The following is a 20,507-nucleotide window of genomic DNA, read 5'->3' as shown; positions in this document are numbered from 1 at the left end:
ATGATGTTGAAAAGGAAAGACAATTTCAGCAACATTACAAAGCTGTAATTGATAACATTTCCTTGGATGCTGACACTTTTACTCATCCTGTATCAGCCTATCAATTGTTGGCTACTCAGGGCAATGAGGAGGCAGAAAAGACTTTAAATCTAGTACATACTTCAGAATCTCTATAAAGGGATAAAGCTGCTGTCAACTTGATGCCTTCTACAGCTGGTGAGCCATCTGAAGAATTTGGAGTAAATTCTAATGATGATGACTCTGTTTCATTTGATGGAAGCATGAACTTAGGGGGGGATGAAGGTCCAAGTTCTATTCCAGATTTACCTGAATGGGCATTGACAAAGGAGTCTACACCAGGACAATTCAATGTATCCTAGTCAAACAAGTCATGACTATCCAAAAGGCCATTCAGACCACCTCAAATGCTGGTGCCAAGGCTATTCTTCAAGCCCACCTAGATTCTCTACATCTAATGAAGCTACAACAATTAAGACAAAATTTGAGTGCGGATGAACTCAAGAAGGATATAGCTGACTTGAAGTCCTACAATTCTGAGAAGCTGGATTCAATTATGCCCTATGGTACCATGCAGGACTTGTTACTGAGACTGAGAAGAGAATCAGATGCTGAAAAGAAGCTGGGGTTTAATTGGGGTTTGAAATGAATGGAGAACAGAGCTGATAGATCGATGTATTGGGTCAAAGATTTGGGTGATAATGAAAGGAGATAAGGAACTTGTTGGAACTCTCAGGGGTTTTGATGTTTATGTCAACATGGTTCTTGAAGATGTCACTGAATAGTATGTACTATAAGCCCTTTTTTAAGAATTTTTTAAAGGGGTTTCAAGAATTGTGTTTTTTATTGAAAATGTTTTGTAATGTTTTTAGTCTTTCTGTTTCAGTGAATTCACTGCTGAAGGCCGTAGAGTAACAAAGCTCGATCAGATCTTGCTCAACGGAAACAACATTGCCATTGTAAGTGTTTCGATAACTTCTTGTTCATTGAGCAATTATCTTTAAAATATTCAGATATCTCTTATATTATTTTGTTCATGCATATAGTTATAGCTTAATCAATTCTCGGTAATCCAGACTATAATACTTGTTCAACTGTCGAATTAACATAAAAATGGATTAACTATCTAGCTTCATAGCATCCCGGAAAATTTAGTTTTCCTTTTTCCCAGCAGTCAGTTGTATGAATTGATTTTAAATGGTCACAGCTGCTTTATTATTGATTGCTAATGCAATAAATATTTTGCAAAAATACATTACATTTAAACCCCTCAAGTCGCTACTAATGTGTTCCGAATCATACAGCTGGTCCCTGGTGGTTCCCCTGATCCAGAATGAGTGTGGTGGCTCGTGCACTCATTTGTCTTCCAGATAGCCCATGGTATTATCAGGGCAGAAATTTTAGGGAATGTAGCTTACCTTAACTTAGTATGCTTGCTTGCTTGTTGAAGATGGATGAATTATTCAACACATTTTTGACCTTATTTTATTATGTTAAATCAAATACTTGAATCCTCCACTGTAATATGAGTTTTTTATGGAACTTAGACACCTATTATTTTCCCTCACATTCTATTTATTTTGCTTATATAAGAAATTGCATGATCTGTTCCTCTTCTTCTGGAGATCGGTAACTAGTTCCTCCATATTGAGTAATTGACCTCAATATGACCTGCTGTCTTTTACGGGAGGTCCCCCAGTGAGCATTCATCATAGAGTAATTCATCGTGATTTTAAGAGTATAATATATTATATTATTGGACAACAGATCATGAGCGAAAATTGCAGAATTTCAGATTGACAAGGAAAATTAGACGTGTATGCATTTGGAGTTTTGCTGTTTGAAGTTTTGTCTGGAAGAAGAGAAGTGGATCTGAGTCAGAATGATGAGCAGTCAGGTTTAGCTGGATGGGCACAAAATTGTATCAAAAAAGAGAAAATTGATGATATCATTGATTCTAGTCTGAACTCTGAAAATGCAACTTTCACAAAAATATTTATTGGCTTTTGTAAAAATCGCATCCCAATGCTTAGATAGCCAGCCTAATTGTAATAGTTCTTGAGTTTACATTGTTGTTGCGAAGAAATTCAGATTTTACACATGTTGAGGGCGGAATTATTGTAAGCGATAAGGGGACAATACTCTACAGCAATGAAGGTAGTATATGGTAAAGATCATATCAAGCCGTTTGAAATTAATCATAAAAGGATAACATTCTCAAAGAAGCTCTGCCAGATTTTCTCAACCTCGATCCGGTCGTTATCTGGTTAGTGACAGTGTGCATATTCCTTTAAATTTATTGGGTTGCATTTTGTTTTTTTTTGGATTCCAAAATGTAGTCATATAGAGAGTTGCATGGTCATGCACGTACTTGGAAGAGTGATTTTTTTTAAAGATAATTACAACTCTGGGATTAACTAGACCATTATACATCTTAACAGGGCTTTCAATTTAATCTATTTCTTGTTAGCAAAATGCGAGTTTTCACTTATTTCCATACATGCATACTTCATTTTCCAGACAAGGTTTCAGCGAAGTGCTATAGTTCAATATTACTCAGAGCCAGGATCGGCTGGTAATCCTACATATATTAATTAAATCAGTAAATTATTTGTAAGATCTTGAATGAAAAGATTGACAACATGGGTGAGGTGTAAAAATGAAGATGCAGTTATTGTTTGGTCTGTCTGAATAAAAATTGATTTGAAGGACTATTGTCAGGATGCGTGCATTGCATGAGAATCGAGCATCAGTCTGTAAACCGTTCATATTCTTCTCCTCTTTTGTGTCTTTTACAATTGTCAAACCTTGTAGTCCCGAAAGTTTTCAAAGAATTATCATCTCTTCTAATTATGTAGTTCTAATCTTTGTTCTTTTTCCTTCCACCAGCAAATTGTACATAGGATTAACCCGTCAGTCCTAATTTGATCTTAATGTGCTATCTGACATTTCCTATGCTTGTCCAGTTGTTATTAGCTCTCCTAAGTGTTTATGCTACAATGGAAACAAAAACAGCAGTGTCCGTAGCAGAGTGAGCCAGAACAAAGCTGGCATAATTGCAGTGGCAAATAACAGAATGAGGTTGAACAAAATTAGCATATTTGCAGAGGCAAAGGGCTTATTTGCGACTGAAAATTTGAGGATGCTCAGCTTAACGGAACGGGGAGGTGCTACAAGAGGCTTAGTCCAGATATGATGTTGGTCGAGAATCATGATGGAAGGGCTTTTATTGGCTGGTTTGATGAAGATGCTTGCTCCCTCTAAAAATTGGCATTGGAATGGCAGTTAGCATTATGAGTTTGACTTCATATGGAAGATTCAGGGTTACGTAGGTAGTGATGAACTTAATGACTGGTTCTTATAGAAAATAGTCTTTAGTACGTCCATCTGACACTTTATTAGGTAGTGATAAATGTTAAAGTTAATTGCACTTTGCAACCCATACCTTTCATTTAAAATCAAAATAGTATACCTACTTTGCAAAATACAGTTTGCAACCCTTAACTTTCAACATCAACTACAACATGCATCCCTTGCGGTTATTAAATTGAAATTGAGATGTTATTATTTCCAAGTCCATCATATTTTTGGCGAATTGACGCCCTCTCATATAATGCTGGATGAGGTACACTAAATTTTGTGATGCATGTTCTATGACTATAGCTATAGATATTCTCACAGAAAGCCAGCTAAAGCTCTCCAATAATTTGCTGTCTTTCAATCTTTTTTTTTCAATATTTTCTAGAATTTTAATTTAAAGATCTGCATGACTGTGCGCGCTAGATTTGGTCCTGCAGATGGTGGTATGCTTGTAACAGGCATTCCATATGTAAGTGAACAGAAAGAAGCTGGTCATTAATCTGTTTGATTGTTTAATGATTTAAATTCTTAGCAAGTGATCTTTGTAATGCTCATAGTCCAACCTATGAGGTCGGTTGAGCTTGAAGACTTATGTTTATGGTTTTGATGTGGTGTTACTAGAAATACTGACAGCATTGCGGGTGGTTTAATGAAATGAGATGGGAGTGAAAACTTGATCGGAGTGCAAAAAGAGTAGGGCGTTTGTAGAAATGGAGTCAAATGGATATCCTTTCGGAGATTCAAATGGACGGAATAAAACACATATAACAAATTGAGAGAAAAGGGTTTCTAAGTGAAATATGATTATATGATTAAATTTCTTAAAAATGCAGTTTAGGAGAAATTTAACAGAACATTTGTTTGTTAAAAGGTGACAAGTGGTCTCTAACTACCTCCGTTAACAATTTGTATACGGATGAGTGAAATAAATTAAGGTAGGTCCATACATAGTAATGTGCAATGGAAATACATTATACTAGGGTACATTGACTTTGACAAATGAACCTGCATCAGAGTCAATAATGTTTTTTTTTTAATTTTGGAAATTGCAGTGATGTTGCAGCTTTCACAAATTAAGCTCTGATATGAAATTCTGACCTCTGGTTTAAAATGTTGGAAAGGTTTATAACCAGCCAGTTCTTTAAATTTTATACATGAGCTTAACTTCTTTATTTTCATAGTCACTTAGGACAACAAACAAAACATGTTTCTTATTCAGCTGTGGATTTACACTATGTTCCTCATCTTACTCCTCATCCGCCTTCCGACTTTCACCATGGCTATACCGCCCCCTGTTGATAACAAGTTCAATTTCTTCAAGTACAGCAAAACGTCCATTACTGCAGAAACACGGGCTTTACGTTGTGATAGTGTAACTTTGATGATAGTAGTAATTGCTGTATTGAATATCATCGTGTACAAGCTCCGTGAACGTCATGAAGCCAAGTATGGTAAACAAGACGAGATGGTTTTGTAGCCATCGGGGCATATCTGTCGTCGCTTTTCTCTTGCTGAAATTTTGTGTGCAACACGCAACTTTGACGATAAGTGTCTGATTGGAAAGGGAGGCTCTGCCAAAGTCTACAAAGGAATTCTGGATAATGGAGGAGGCTCTGCCAAAGTCTACAAAGGAATTCTGGATAATGGAGCAACTACTGTTGCTATAAAGAGATTAAGTTTTACATCCAAACAAGCTGGACAATCAGTGTTCCAGACAGAAATCGAGTTGCTTTCTAAATTTAGACACAGCCACTTAGTGTCCCTTGTTGGTTATTGTGATGAATGGCATGAAATGATTCTTGTGTTTGAGTATATTCCATATGGTACACTATCTGATCATTTGCATCGAAATTTTGAAAAAGGTTACTACACCTTGTCATGGATTCAGCGCTTAAGGATTTGTATTGGAGCAGCACAGGGACTGGACTACCTCCACACTGGTACAAGCATTCATCAAAGAGTAATACACCGCGATGTGAAGAGTACAAATATTTTGTTGGATGACAGCTTGGAAGCTAAAATTGCAGATTTTGGGATATCCAAGATTGTGGCTGCAAATCAGGGATACACTTATGTCAGTACAGCAGTCAGAGGTACATTCGGGTATATGGATCCAGCATATTTTATGACTGGCAGATTGACCAGGAAATCAGATGTATATGCATTGGGAGTTGTGCTGTTTGAAGTTTTGTCCGGTAGAAGAGCAGTGGATTTAAGTCGGGATGACGAGCAATCTAGTTTAGCTGGATGGGTGCAAAAATGTATAAAAGAGGGGAAAATATATGAGATCATTGATTCTAATTTGAACAATCAAATTTCTCAAAGTTCTTTATTGGCCTTTGTAAAAATCGCACACCAATGCTTAAATAGCCAGCCTACTTACCGCCCTACAATGGCTGAAATTGTGGTGGTTCTTGAGTTTGCATTGGCATTGCAAGAGAGTCCAGATCATTGTAAAGGAGTTAAGGGGACAATCGCTGATAATGGTGCAAAAAATTCCACAGCCGTGGAGATAGTATATGGTGCTGATCAGGTCAAGCCGTTTAAGATGAATCATAAAAGGATAACATTCCCAAGTAAAGTCTGTCAGATTGTTTCCGCTACAATACGGGCATTATCTGGTTAGTTGATCACCCCCCCCCCCCCCCACCCTCTCTCCGTGTGTGTTCATGTGATTCCTTAAAGAACTATAAACTTTGGCTAGCACATTTCCTTGACTCCAAAAAGGTGCTCGTACACGAACTCACATAGGCAATAACATATTTTGTAGTCTGAATTTCTTTTATTAAAGGGTATCATCACTACATCACTATAAGAAGAATCAGACAATATATTTTTACTAGTGCAAATTATATTTACACCAAGGTGTAATAACAGCCGAAACACAGTCTTCATTCCATAATTCACTTAAAAGCTACCTCACTTTTCAGTCCTGAATTATTTTACTGCATTGGCATTTCTTCTAGTTCATTAATTTGTAGTCCCAGTTATTTTTTCATCACCAACAAATTGGACGTGAGAAAGGCAACATGTTATCTCTTGAGTGCTGAAATTTCCAGTTGACAATATTCTTTTAAATTTACACTGCTCAGGGATCAACAAGATATTCTAACTGAGTGATGAAACCTTAATATATAAAAGCTATTGATTATATAACCTGGTTGAAATCAAACAGATTTTTATTGCATAAAATTACTAAGTTTCTGCTATGTAAATCATCAGAAGATAAATCCGTTAATCATTTTCTTTTTGGCAGGCTTTACTATAACATTACAGGTTTTCTTCCTCTCTACCCCGATCATTTTCCTATACCCCATATCCCTTCTAAATTTACTCGCCTTTAATTGCAGTAGATAGTAATGCTAAGGATACAAGCTACAGAAGAAACAAAAGCAGCAGGATCGATAAGAAAATTAGACTGAACCAACTCAGCAATTTCCCAGAGGCAAACAACAGGATAAGGTTAAACAAAATTGGTATTTTCCCAGGGACAAACAAAAGAATGAGACTGAACAAAATTCCAGAAGCAAAGGGCCTCATGGTTACTGCAAATTTAAGGATGTTCACCTTGGCTGAACTAGGAAGTGCTACAAGAGGCTTTAGTCCGGATATGATGTTGGGTGAGGGAAATTATGGAAGGGTTTTCATTGGTTGGCTTGATGAATACACATTTGCTCCCTCAAGAATTGGCGTTGGATTGGCAGTTGCTATTAAAAGATTCGATTCAAATGAAGGATTTAAAGCTGTGCAGGTAATTTTACCTTAAATTATCCAGATGATTATCAGATAACCAAAGAGTATTAGGTATGAACGTGGTGACTGGAATTTTTCCATACAGAAAGTAATTCACAGTACATCCATTTGACATTTTATTAGGTGCATAACATGTTCCTATTTCTACGTCCTTCTAAGTATGTGCCTGAGAGCACCATTCTTAGTATTACTAAACTTGAAGAGTACTTGATTTTTATTTTGGTTTATAAATTATGTGGGAGAAGACAGAGGTGGATCTGTGCGGAAGATTTTACCATCCAAATCTTGTTAAACTTTTGGGCTTTTGTTCAGAAGCTCAGGAGTTCCTGCTTGTTTACGAATACACGCCAAAGGGAAATTTAGAAAGATACACTTACAAAGGTGAGCACTGACCAGTACATGTCCAGATAGAAACTAAATGAATACTTATCCAGTAACATCTACTAGAACCTTTTTGGTTCCCTAAAGACGTGATCATGGAAGATATAATAAAAATAAACTCATATTGAACTTTTTCCTATGTAACATGCACATACACAAATGAAAATGACAAAACTCTTACTGCAGATAATGGGAAATCGCTTTCTTGGGCTGTTTGGCTCAAAATACTGATAGGAGCAGCTCGATATCTTGCTTTTCTGCATTCCTCGGAGGATCATATTGTTTTTGGCGACTTCAGGCCATCTAATATATTGCTGGATGGGGTAAATTAAAAATTCAATTTATGTAATTTATCTAGTTTTAAAGAATTCTTGACAAAGGCCATAAATATATTTCTGATAATGTTTATCATACTCTCAGGATTTCAATGCAAAGATATATGATAGTGGACGTGCAATATGTGGTCCAGACGACGGTGATACAGTTGTAACAGGCAGTCCTTATATATATGCACAATATTGTGAAGGATCAGAAGGCTATTTATCTCCAGAATACAAAGAAGCTGGTTGTTACATTTATATTTTTTTTGCTTAATGGTGAAATTTCTGATTATGCTGTTCTAATTTACGTACTCCAACTATTCAGGTCACTTGAGCTCGAAGAATGATGTGTATGCTTTTGGTGTGGTGTTACTAGAAATACTGACAGGAGTGAGAGTGATCAGCATTAACGGGAGGAATAAGAACAATTTGGTGGATAAGGCCAGACCTGTTCTAGCCTGCGAAAGTAAGTTTAGGACGGTAGTGAACCCGAGGCTGCTAGAACAAAAGTATTGTCCAAAGGGTGTACAGTCAATCTTATCAGATATTCCAGCACTAGCATTAAAATGTCTGGATCTTGACCCTGATAAGCGCCCTTCAATGAGACAAGTTGTAGAGGTTTTAGAAGATGTTAATGCCATTTTAAAGTAAATGGTCCTGATATTGCTTGTAAAAGAAATGTTCATCGAAGAATTATCAGAACAGAAGTGTAGACATTTTATATTTGATTGTAGAATGATGTAATATATCTTTAGCATTGCTTGTAATATATTATGAGAAATGTAGACATTTTAAATTTGACTGTAGATATTACTTGTAATATATTATCACTTATCAGAAGTGTATACATTTTAAATTTGAAGTTTATTATTAATTGAAAATGTTACAATTCAGGTGGAAAATTCTGCTCGAAACTGCACTTCGAATTGCTTGGGGGATTAGAGTATTTATATCATGGTTGCGGCATAAACTACTTCCCGGATGGGATATATGTTTTCTTTGCATTAACAGGCTACTTGCCTCAAAATACGGATGGGAGCAGCTCAATATCTTGCATTTCTCCGTTCCTCGGGTGATCCTATAATTTTTTGTGACTTTAAGCTCGATAACATGGTTAACAAAAGTTTGTAATTCATGCAATTTAACTAAATTGAAAGCACTTGTTATCACAAGCCAGCTATAGCACTCTACTAACTTGTTACATTTTGATGTTTCGCCATATTGATAGGATTTCAATCCAAAGATTGTTTGATAGTGGACGAGCAAGATGTGGTTCTGCAGATGGTGATACGGTCCTAACAGTCATCCCTTACTTATCTGCACAATATTGTGCAGTCTGAGAAGGCAATTTATCTCCAGAATACAGAATTTGGTGGAGAAGCCGCAGCTGCTTGAGCAAAGGGTATAGTCCAAAGGGAGGTAGATTCAATTTTATCAGATGCTCAGGTACTTTGCCTTAAAACCGACCCTCAATGAGACGGGTAGTAGAGATCTTAGAAGATATAAATATAATGCCACTATAAAGTAACGGTTATAGCAATGGATTGAAGATGGTATTTTAACATGGTTTACCTCGGTGTAAATTATTGAATTTTATATCTTTAGTATTGTTTAATATACTTCAAAATGCATCATCTTCTTTCTTTTTCAGTGCTTGTGTAAACTAGTTTGTAACTATGATAATGATTCTATTGCTGTACCAGACGTCATATGTATAAGCTCCGTGAATTTATGAAGCCACAGAAAAAGATTAGATAGTTTTGCGACTTTTGTCGTGTTCAGATAAAATATGTCATCACTTCTCACTCGCTAAGATTCAGTGGGCTACCGAAAATTTAAACGATGAATGATTGATTGTCAAAGGCGGGGTGTCCAGAAGTACACGAAGGAATACAAGGTATAGTTTCATCAAGAGCACCAATTCTAGTTAGATGACAATTTGAAAATGTTTGTGGATCGTCAAGAGCACAAAAGGTCTGGTATTGATCTTATGACCCAATTCACATTGTTGATGTTTATTGGTTAATGAAATTACTGCAGTTGGATCTTCATATACATTTAAATTCATCTTACTGCAATACATCTTTATTGCAAAACATTTAAAATACAGTACCTGCTTTCTCCCACAAAATATAACAGAACACAAAAATAATTGCATTGCTAGAGCGGAATTTGGGCTCACTGTGACTACAAATTTAAGTATGTTCACCTTGGCTGAATCCACAAAGAACATTCCCTTCAACGGATAATTAATATAACGCATGCTTCAATATATTGCAAGATTTAATAATAATCACCATGCACTTATCTCAAGATAATGCATATGCATATAATCATCACAACAACAGTATACAGGTAGAAAACTTGCTTGAGCGATCTGGCGTGGAAATAAATCTGGGATGAGTTCAATAACCTATAAATAACATATGAGCCAGAATTAATCCACGATCACTTAAGAAACTAGACTTTATCCATTTATACCCTAACGCTCGCTATTATGCGTAAGGATTCACATTAGTCGCTCGAGTACCCTCGACTCCACCTCTTTCATTAAAATAACAATTAAATATTTTAAGAAGACTCTTTTGTGAGTACTTTACCAACTACCTAATCCACCTTACATAATTTTTTTGTGATCCAATTAGTCTTTTAAGGGCCTTAAACAAGGTTTAAAAGTTATGCGAGGGGTAAGGGTTCATTCGCGAAATGCCGTTACTTAAAACGCCGTTTCTATTAAACCATAAGTCAGATCTAGGTGAACTACATATCAAAATAAAGCTTAAGACATGTATAGGTAAACAAGGAAATGGTAAGGTTTTTTGGTTGGGGTTTCAAGTCCGAATGTTACTCACAAAATAGGGGATTGAAAAATCGGACATTATAACCTTGTGTTTACTATGATTTCAAGATTTTCAATCTTTGATATCCATTCAAATAACAACCCAAACATTATCAACTCTAGTTTGTCTTCACAAATATCCCAAGAACATCATTTAATACTCAATTTGAAAAGAATATGTCCTAAGTCCAATCATGTATTAGGATTTAGGAATAACTTTTATCTGTTTTGATTTCATTGATATTAATAAAAGACTTGTTTTGTTTTTATTACGGGCTCTATCTATTTAAGTGTTTGAATAAGATATACCATAGTTTAGAGTAAAGCTTTTTATGGATTATGATGAGATCATAATAGTGAGACCTAAAAGATGATAACTCTAAATTTAAATAGTTCCTGATCATAGGATTACTAACTGGTAGTTAATAATCCGAAAAGATCGGTACATACTATGCATGCTTCATTATGAAGGATGTATGTTCTCATAGAAACCTCAATAGTGCATACTAGCCTGGAAAGGAAAAGAAACCTCAATAGTGCATGTCATACACATTTTTTGCTGTCTACAAGACCAAACTTATTTTTAGATGAAAGGAAGATAGTGGAAATATACAGAGTATTAGAAATGAAGTATCCTTCTCTGCTCCTCTACCTTTAAGAACTAAATATTAAACTAATGTTGTTTCATATCTGTCCCAGAATGACTTCTCCGCCAGAAACCTCAAACTCCGAAGGAGCTTTCTCCACATTTAGAACCTTAACTTTACCATCAACCACATAAGCAGACCATCTGCAATATAGCCAATTTAATATTAGCAACCTACAATCACTATTTGACCAACATGTACATTTGAAATTATTGCAGCCAGAGTATTAGTGTATTTAAGACTTAGAGTGCTAGTAATACAGAACACAAAGATCAAAAATCATACCTATGCGAGCGGTGGCCTAGTAAAGCTGCAGAAAGATCAATACCCAGGTCCAAACTTTTGTGAAAGCTCCCATCAAAGTCACCATAAAACTCGATCTACATAGAAAAATGACAAAACATGCTACTTTTGATCATATCCATGCGTAACATTACCAGTTTTGATTGCTACTTCGTTAAATTTTGAGCATGGCAAGCCTGTCTATCATTAACGTAGAGATTCATTACACCAATACAAGTAACCAACAAGTCAGGTTGCTGTTTTGACAGCATCAAAATCATATAACTTAATTAGGTTATTTAAAACACCGCACCAAGTTATTCCCCAATTCATTGCAAGCTATGTAATCTACTCCCTAATAACATGCAAAAGTGCTCTAGTGACTAAACATAAAGTCCAAACTTCTGATTTACAATCACTAAAAAATGTGGACACATTGCTGCTACTACAAATTCAGTCACTTTCACAGAGTTACATGTTTTTAAAAATTGAGCAAATTAAATGTAAAAGAATAAAATTATAACTTACAGATTCTTTAGCTTGTAGTTTTTCTGCCCAGCCATTCATAACATAAGGATCATTGATAGATACACATATCACAGAATCAACTCCTTTGGCCTTAAACTTGTCAATGTTGTTCTTGTAACTTGGAACATGTTGGGCTGAGCACACACCAGTGTATGCACCCTAGACAACAAAACATAAGCTAGTGTGAGAGTGAGTCCATAATGATAAACATAATTCATGAAATATAAAAAACTAAAACAGAAAATTACATCCTGAAACCAAATTCTTAAAATCGAAATCCACTAATTTACCACAAACTGTATGCCGATAATTATAAGACTAGTTATAGAAAAATTCATCCGTTCAGAAAATAACAAACTTCTATCCACCCGAATTAATTTTTTACATATGAAAATCTTCTCTCATGGGGAATTCTATAAGAGCTTAAAAGAAAATGCTTCAAATCTAAGGTCAAAGACTCTATACCGTGGTTATACCTCGTTAATGTTGATCAAGTACATTTTTACATATCCTGTTAAGGTTGATCGAGTACATTTTTATTGCACATCCCAACCCTGTCCCCCCCCCACCTCGGAAAGAAGGTCCTAATCATTCTCAATGGTACAGTACTGACATTCCAAGCACCTGTGTAATACCCAAAACCCGAAAGTAAAAATGAAACTCAAAAGTTTGATATCTAATCATGGAAATAATGTAGGTTGTCAAGTATTAAATTATTAAACACCTACTTTCAGAGGATAATCAAATATCACAATACCTAATTTAAACATTTTTCTCAACCATGCTATATAAGTATTCGAAACTCGAAAAAACACACAAAAACTAACACAACTTACAGGAAGGCCAAAAATAACAATCTTCTTGTCCTGCAAACAAAACCAAAATAAATAAAAATCAGTAAAAACAAAAAACAAAACAAAATTAAAACCATAAAATGAAATTAGATATAAACATGTGGTATAAATAACCTTGAAAATGTTTTGAAGAGAAGTGGTGGCGAATTTAGAGGAGACACCTTCATCCCAGCTTCTAGCTTTCTGTAGCGAAACATTCGGCGCCGCCGATACGAGGTCTGTTCCCTCGGAAATTGAAGCGTAGTTTCGGAGAGATGCGCCGGCACGGAGATTTCCGGCGAATGATTTGATCGCCGATGAGCGGCGAAATAGTGTAGCTGCAGCCATTGGATGAGTGTTTTTAGGTGTGCAGTGAATTTGATAATGATCCTCGGCTAATATTAGGGGAGCGTGTTTTGAGCTTGTTTGTATTTGGTCATTTCTTTTCTTTTTTTAAATATTTTTGGATAAAAAATTGTTCTAAAAATCGGCCGAGTAATCGATTAATTGACCGATTAATTGGAATTCGGACGCGTTTTGTTTGAATTAATCATAAATCGGGTTAAAGTTTATTTTTAAAAAAATCGGTCAAAAGTCGGTTGATTCGGTTAAAAATTTGTCAGTGCGCGTAAAAAATCTGTCAGTACATTCAAATAATGAAAATTTAATAAAAAAAAATTGAGGAAAATTTAAAATTCAAAATAATATTTAATATTTATTAAAAATATATTAACTTATATTGACTCTCATATGCCCTTAAATCCTAATCTATAATAATTGAAAGTTTTTCAATTAAATTATTCTTATTTATCCTTCACAATTAGAAGATTGATTTTCTATATTACTAATTTTGGCATATTAAGAATTTATATCTAATTTATATATAGTAGTTACTAACTTTTCGAATTACTAAATAATTAGTATTAATAATTATGCATAAATTAATTATAAAAAAATATATAAAACACTTAAATATCAAATATGAACTAATGATACATGATATTATTTTTGTAAAAATTATGAAAATTTAGTGAAATTTAAATAAAATTATATTAATAATTAATTAATTAAATTATTTTCGATTAATCGATCCTAATAATCACTAATTATCCAATTTATAATACTGGACATTGACGATTTTCGAATTTTAGAATATCGGATAAAATAAATAATAGATAGTCAAAAGCCGTCGCAGATGGTTTCCCTTTGTAGCATCTCAACCGTAACCATCCGTAATATATCAATGTTTCAGTCTATTATACTTAACATGTAAAATAAATATATATAGGGAGATGGTCAAATAGAAACCAACCTTATTCTAAAAACTAAAAACCAATGACAACAACTAATTTTATATATTGAATTGAATCTCCATCACCCAAGTTTTATCCAACCTTTTCTCTCTCCTCCCTCGGACTCTAACTGTAACTTCTCTCCCCTCTCTACATCTATACTACGTAAGTACTTTTATATTTATTTTTAATTTAATATTTTCCATTAATCGACAAACTTTTTTTGAAGTCCGACTTCACTATATATTTCTCCATCTCCAAACGATCAATTTGCATACCATACTTGCTATATTCAGAAGATAAATCACTATTTATACTTAACATAATCACTAAACCAGAATTACTATAATTTCATAACTTTCTTAATTTTAGTGATTTTCGTAAGCATAATTAGCGATTTATCGCATTTCTCATGTACCACACCTTTCTCCCGGTATCCCATCTCTCTCCCCCATCATACATCATTAATCTCCTACTATACGTTTTTACCTTTTACACACAAACTACTGATTTAGTGAATAACATGTGTAAGAACATCAAATATTATCGTATCTTCGCCACCGACACTTCTGATCTAAATTCGATGACCACCAACAGTCCAACACCATCGTACTAGCAAACATCTCACAGCTCACCTAGTACAACCATCTTCGATCACCACCCAACATCTTGTCAATATATTATTGAGCTATGTTCTTCAGATGCACCAACCATTATAACTATTGCAGAAATCACTAATTTATGTAACTAAAATCACTAAAATTTAGCTAATTTAATTAATAATATAAATGGAATATAGAGAGATATTGAATTTTGTTGGGCCTGGTCCACTTATGTGGGCTATGGTTTTATTAAGCCCAAATAAATAAATAAATAAAACACAGAAGAAGGTTCGAGAGCAGACAAAGAAATTAAAAAGGGGGAGACAAAGCATTGATGTGAGTATGGTAATCATACTGATATACTCTTCAATCACTAAATCGTATAACGACAATCACTAAACTGTACATAGTAATCACCAAATTACACATAGTATTCACTATATGGTACATAGAAATCACTATTTACGTGGTCTGATTTCTAGAGTTTAGGGCCTTTAAGTTAGGGTTCCCTAAATAGATGGAATGTTTATCAGCTAATTTCTAATTATTAGAAAGGGCTAAATATTTTTAAAACCTATTCAAGAAATTGGCGAACCCTAAAAAATTAACAACTATTAAATTAATTTAAATTTTAGATAGTAATTTCTAGATCATGAATTATTAAATTTTGTAAACAGACAAAACACATTATTTAAAAGAATATTGAGGAGAAAATGGAATTTGAAGAAACTGAATACAAGAAAGTCAAGATCAATTTCAAGAGTAAGAACCGAACAAGAAACCAAAAATGAACAATTGGAAGAGGAGGATAGTGAAAAAGATTAAAAAAATTACTATATTACACATGTTATTCACTAAACCAGTAGTTTGTGCGTAAAAGGTAAAAGCGTGTAGTTTTTACCTTTTACACACAAACTACTAGTTTAGTGAATAACATGTGTAATATAATATTTTTTTATCTTTTTCACTGTCCTCCTCTTTCACTTGTTCATTTTTGGTTTCTTGTTCGGTTCTTATTCTTAAAATTGATCTTGACTTTCTTGTATTTCAGTTTCTTCAAAATCCGTTTTCTTTTCAACATTCTTTTGAATAAGTGTTTTGTCTGTTTACAAAATTTAATAATTCAAAATCTAGAAATTACTATCTAAAATTTAAATTGAAACTTAATTTAATAGTTGTTAATTTTTTAAGGTTCACCAAATCCTTAAATAGGTTTTAAAAATATTTAGCTCTTTCTAATAATAAGAAATTAGTTAATAAACATTTCATCTATTTAGGGTTTATGGTGTAGGGTTTAGGGCCTTTAGGGTCCTAAACCCTAGAGTCTTAACCGTAACTTAGTCTAGGGTTTAGGGTCTTTAGGCCCTAAACCCTGGAAACCAGACCATGTAAATACTGGTTTCTATGTACAATATAGTGATTACTATGTGTAATTTGGTGATTACTATGTACAGTTTAGTGATTGTCGTCATAAGATTTAGTGATTGAAGAGTAGATCTGGAGATTTATTTAATACATATTAGTATATGTATTCATATATCATGTTCAAATTTTAAATCTGGTATTTTTATTGAAAATTGGTGGTTGTTATTGGTGATTGTTAAATAATTTTATATTTCATTAATATATATGAGAGGGAGTTAACCTGGTGCCAGAAAGTTAACATGTAATACATTTATTAATGGTACTTATCCCATAATAATGCAAGAGCAGCATGGTCTACAATTTGGGTTGCACAGAAAAATCGATGCGATGAGTATATGAGATGTGGGTCATGAGCCATATGCAGATGCTATCGAATGCACATGTTTGCTAGGTTATAAACCAGTTCCCCCAGGTATTTAAATTTCTCCGTGCGTACCGGGAGAGTGCTGGGCTAGAGGCTTTAATTTTAATGGGTTGGGTTTTAGTTTTTAGTTTTTATTTTAAGACAGTTTTTATTTGAACAACTCCCTTTATATATATCACTGTTAGGTATTACTTTCGTCTCTCTTATCTCTTTACATTTCTTTTTCACTACTCGACACGAATCTTAAGTCGTATATAAAATATAGTTTCATAACATATCTTTTTAAAAAAAATTCTTAATAAAAGTTTAAACATTTAATTTGTATTCAGAATAATATTTTTTTTAAAAATAATTTATGAAACTATACTATATATGAGTTTTAAAATGCATGTTGAACCATCTCTCTCAAATGTAAAGAATTGATAAGGACGGAGGGAGTATATCTTAGATAACCAAAGACACACATTACATTTGTTCAATCATTTGTCGTCATTTATAATTATCCATATCAGCTGTAATTCTAAATGGGTTAAAGACCTAAATAATCATTTTTGAATAATAATCGCCCAAAATTCCCACCAAAATTTTAAATAACCCAAAATATCCACCAGATACTATATTTTCAGTATAGTATCAACTCGCTACTCCACTGACATAGCTAATGGAGCATTATTTCTTCGAGTGTCAACAAAATTTTACCTAACCAAATTTAATTAACAGTTTTAACTATAACCGTGGAAGATGCTCTAACATAATAAATTTGATGGACAAATATTCGTTTATTCACTTTCCCGTTCATTTTTTTACATTTTTTTTCTCATTTTTCACATGTATTTTAAAGTTATTATAAAATATAATTTCATAATTTATTTTTAAATTTTTATTTTTTCTATAAAAATGTGAATATTATATTTTTATTTAAAAGAGAAAAAAAATTAGACAATCTTGTCCTTCAATGTAAAAAATATAAGAGGAACAGTGTCATATTCTCCTTTCTATGCAATACTCCTGGGTTGTGACATGAAAAAAGCACAATTTCGGGGTTTGATGGTCACTGATCCCGTCAATTTCGTACACGGTAGAAATGAATAACGCGAATACAAATGCAAAAATTTAAAAACACACGAAAGTATTAAGTGAATTTAACATTATTCAAGAAATTTTAACTGTCTTGCATATTTGCAAGTGTTTTATTGTCTTGTCAACTAACAAGTTTTTAATTCTGTGTTGATTAATTCTTTATACTATTATCTCATTTTACGTATACACAAACCTCAAAAGAATGGCTACAACAACAGGAGACCTAGAAGAGATGTATTCAAGAATGATGCTGGAAGAGGAAGAAGGAGGAGGGGTGCTAATCGGAGAAACGGAAATTAACAAATAGAGTGAAAACACATTTGTATTGGTGGGTAAGTTTCTTACGGAGAAAAATATAAACTTTCAAGCCATGCAGAACGTAATGGCGGCATTATGGAGGCCGAAAGAAGGTATGAAAATCCACGATTTGGGAGGGCAACGATATTCATTTATTTTCTTCCATGTACTGGATCTACAAAAAGTAATAGACGGAGGCCCGTGGACGTTTGAGCAGAATGTATTAGTATACAAGAGGCTAGAAGAAAATGAAGATCCACACCTAGTTCAGTTAAACAAAATGGATATATGGGTACATGTTTATGATCTACCAAAGGGAATGGTTTCAGAGAGAATACTGCAGAGTATTGGTGATTGTGTAGGTTTCTTCATCAAAACAGATCCAAACAATACTACTAGTACGTGGAGAATGTATGTTCGCATACAGGTTACAATGGATATTAATCTAGCTCTGAAGAGAAGGATGAAAATTAAAAGAGAGGGCGGGGCTTGGAACTGGGTAAACTTTAAGTATGAAAGGTTAAGTACATTTTATTTCGTATGTGGATTGCTAGGGCATTCGGAACATGACTGCGATGTGGTGTACGCAAACCCAGGTAAAGTAATTGAGAAGGAATATGGGATGTGGTTGAGGGCACCTACGAAAAATGTGAAGAACCGGAACATCGGAGCTCGATGGCTACGAAATTGGGCTAACGGAGGGCAAATGTGGGCGGCAAGGAATAGTCCAGCAAGCTCTAAAACCACCGTATACGGTGATGCTATGGTCAAGGCACGTTTCATGGAGGTTGATGGACATATAGGAGAAATTATCGGAGATGATGGTAAGATTTGTTATGCTCAGCGAGATTTGGGGAGTAAATCAAGTGATATGATCACTGTAACAACGGAACAAAGGATGCAAGGAGGGAATACTTTTGAAACAGAAACAGTTATCTTGGATACAAAAAGAAAGCGTGTGGATATCAATGCAAACAATATTGGAAATGGGCCTGAAATCCAATTTGTTGATGCACCCAAAAACGGGCCAAAAAACTTGATAGAGGCGGGACATGTTGTGCAGGCCCGCCTAGACCAATGAGTATTCTAGCCTGAATTTGTCGTAGGCTGGGTAAACCACGTACAATTCAATTTATTAAGGAGCTTACCCAACAAATAAAACCTAATATTATTTTCTTATCAGAATCACTAGATAAGAAGGATAAAGTGAAGGAGTTATGTAAACAAGTTTACTTTGCAGAGTATTGAGTAGTAGAGGCACAGGGTCACACTGGAGGCTTGGCACTACTTTGGAAAACGGGAGGAGGTTGTCAAATAAAAGGAATTGGAAATCATTTTATAGATTTTGAAGTGGATCATGAACAGACTGGGAGATGGCGATATACAGGTTATTATGGGTGTCCAGAGCGGAGTCGGAGAAGAGAGTCGTGGGATATAATGAGGAGTTTGGCTGAAACCTCCACGCTTCTATGGTGCATATAGGGCGATTTTAATGACATAATTTTGGCAGCAAAAAAAAGAGGAGGACGGGCACAACCATCTAACTTGCTAACGGGGTTTAATGAGGCGATAAGCGATTGTGGTCTAATGGATTTAGGGTTTACAGGGGAGAAATTTACATGGGAAAAATCAAGAGGAAGGGTTAATTGGATTCAGGATAGGTTAGATCGAGTGTTAGCAAATCAATAATGGTGTATGCTATTCCCACAGGCGAAAGTGAGAGTTATGGAGGTCTCTACCTCTGATCACCTACCAATATACCTCTAACTACACAAACATGTATATATGCCAAAAAAACGACAATTTTGTTTCAAAAATGTATGGCTAAAAGAAAATGAGTGCCAACATGTTGTAAAAGAAGGATGGGATGATGCTGAACATACCGAGATTACTGAAAAGATAAAAAGTGTTGGACTTAAGTTACAGGAGTGGGGGGGAGGTGTGAACAATGAGTATAAACAAAAGATAGGAGTTTGTAGAGAAAGGCTAAGAAAATTGAGGGCAAGACGAGATACCCATGGAATCAGTACATATAATGCAGTCAGATGGGAATTCTTACAGCTCTTAGAGAAACAGGAAATATATTGGAAGCAACGCGCTAAGCAATTTTGGTTAAAAGAGGGCGACCAGAATACAAGGTTTTTTCACAGGTTTGCTTCGTCACGGAGGAAAACGAACTTGATTCAAAGAATAAAGGATAGTGCTGGGGTGTGGCGTGAAACGCCAGAGGAAATTCAAGTCGTTATTGAGGAATACTTTTAAGCGATTTTCAAAGCATCATCAGTAAATGGACAATTAACGGAAAGGGAGGAAGTACAATAGGTATCTGAGTCTGATAATATGAACTTAATATCAGATGTAACAGAGGAAGAAGTCAAGTGTGTTGTGTTTTCTATGCATCCTGAAAAAACCCCAGGACCGGACGGGTTTAATCCTGCCTTTTACCAGTCCTTTTGGAGTGTGGTGAAAAATGATGTGGTTCAGTT

General features: G+C 34.6%; 3 protein-coding genes and 1 long non-coding RNA gene across 4 annotated transcripts; 3 read left to right on the top strand and 1 right to left on the bottom strand.

The window, feature by feature from the left end:
* Nucleotides 1–437: 437 nt before the first annotated feature.
* LOC141676886 (uncharacterized) lies at nucleotides 438–3,456 on the top strand. Its single transcript, XR_012557195.1, has 4 exons — nucleotides 438–802; nucleotides 905–977; nucleotides 1,323–2,284; nucleotides 2,985–3,456. It is a non-coding gene; the product is annotated as an uncharacterized LOC141676886 (long non-coding RNA).
* Nucleotides 3,457–3,631: 175 nt separating this feature from the next.
* On the top strand, nucleotides 3,632–8,677 carry LOC141680372 (uncharacterized). Its single transcript, XM_074486619.1, has 9 exons — nucleotides 3,632–3,643; nucleotides 3,764–3,847; nucleotides 4,598–4,750; nucleotides 4,856–5,999; nucleotides 6,729–7,129; nucleotides 7,377–7,512; nucleotides 7,699–7,835; nucleotides 7,933–8,077; nucleotides 8,158–8,677. Exons 1-9 carry the CDS (start codon nucleotides 3,632–3,634, stop codon nucleotides 8,481–8,483), a joined length of 2,538 nt encoding a protein of 845 aa, XP_074342720.1. The 3' UTR covers nucleotides 8,484–8,677.
* A 2,513-nt stretch (nucleotides 8,678–11,190) lies between these two features.
* LOC141679061 (peroxiredoxin-2F, mitochondrial) lies at nucleotides 11,191–13,367 on the bottom strand. Its single transcript, XM_074485544.1, has 5 exons — nucleotides 13,097–13,367; nucleotides 12,965–12,994; nucleotides 12,129–12,287; nucleotides 11,604–11,698; nucleotides 11,191–11,461 (listed from the first exon to the last, which is right to left on the bottom strand). Exons 1-5 carry the CDS (start codon nucleotides 13,307–13,309, stop codon nucleotides 11,356–11,358), a joined length of 603 nt encoding a protein of 200 aa, XP_074341645.1. The 5' UTR covers nucleotides 13,310–13,367; the 3' UTR covers nucleotides 11,191–11,355.
* Nucleotides 13,368–19,709: 6,342 nt separating this feature from the next.
* LOC141680371 (uncharacterized) lies at nucleotides 19,710–20,283 on the top strand. Its single transcript, XM_074486618.1, has 2 exons — nucleotides 19,710–19,752; nucleotides 19,853–20,283. Exons 1-2 carry the CDS (start codon nucleotides 19,710–19,712, stop codon nucleotides 20,281–20,283), a joined length of 474 nt encoding a protein of 157 aa, XP_074342719.1.
* The last annotated feature ends 224 nt before the right edge of the window (nucleotides 20,284–20,507 follow it).

The sequence above is a fragment of the Apium graveolens genome, chromosome 8 (assembly GCF_009905375.1).
Source record: "Apium graveolens cultivar Ventura chromosome 8, ASM990537v1, whole genome shotgun sequence".
In the NCBI taxonomy this organism is placed as follows: Eukaryota; Viridiplantae; Streptophyta; class Magnoliopsida; order Apiales; family Apiaceae; genus Apium; species Apium graveolens.
Note: the sequence above shows the minus strand (reverse complement) of the source record. Positions and strands in the feature narration are given on the sequence as shown.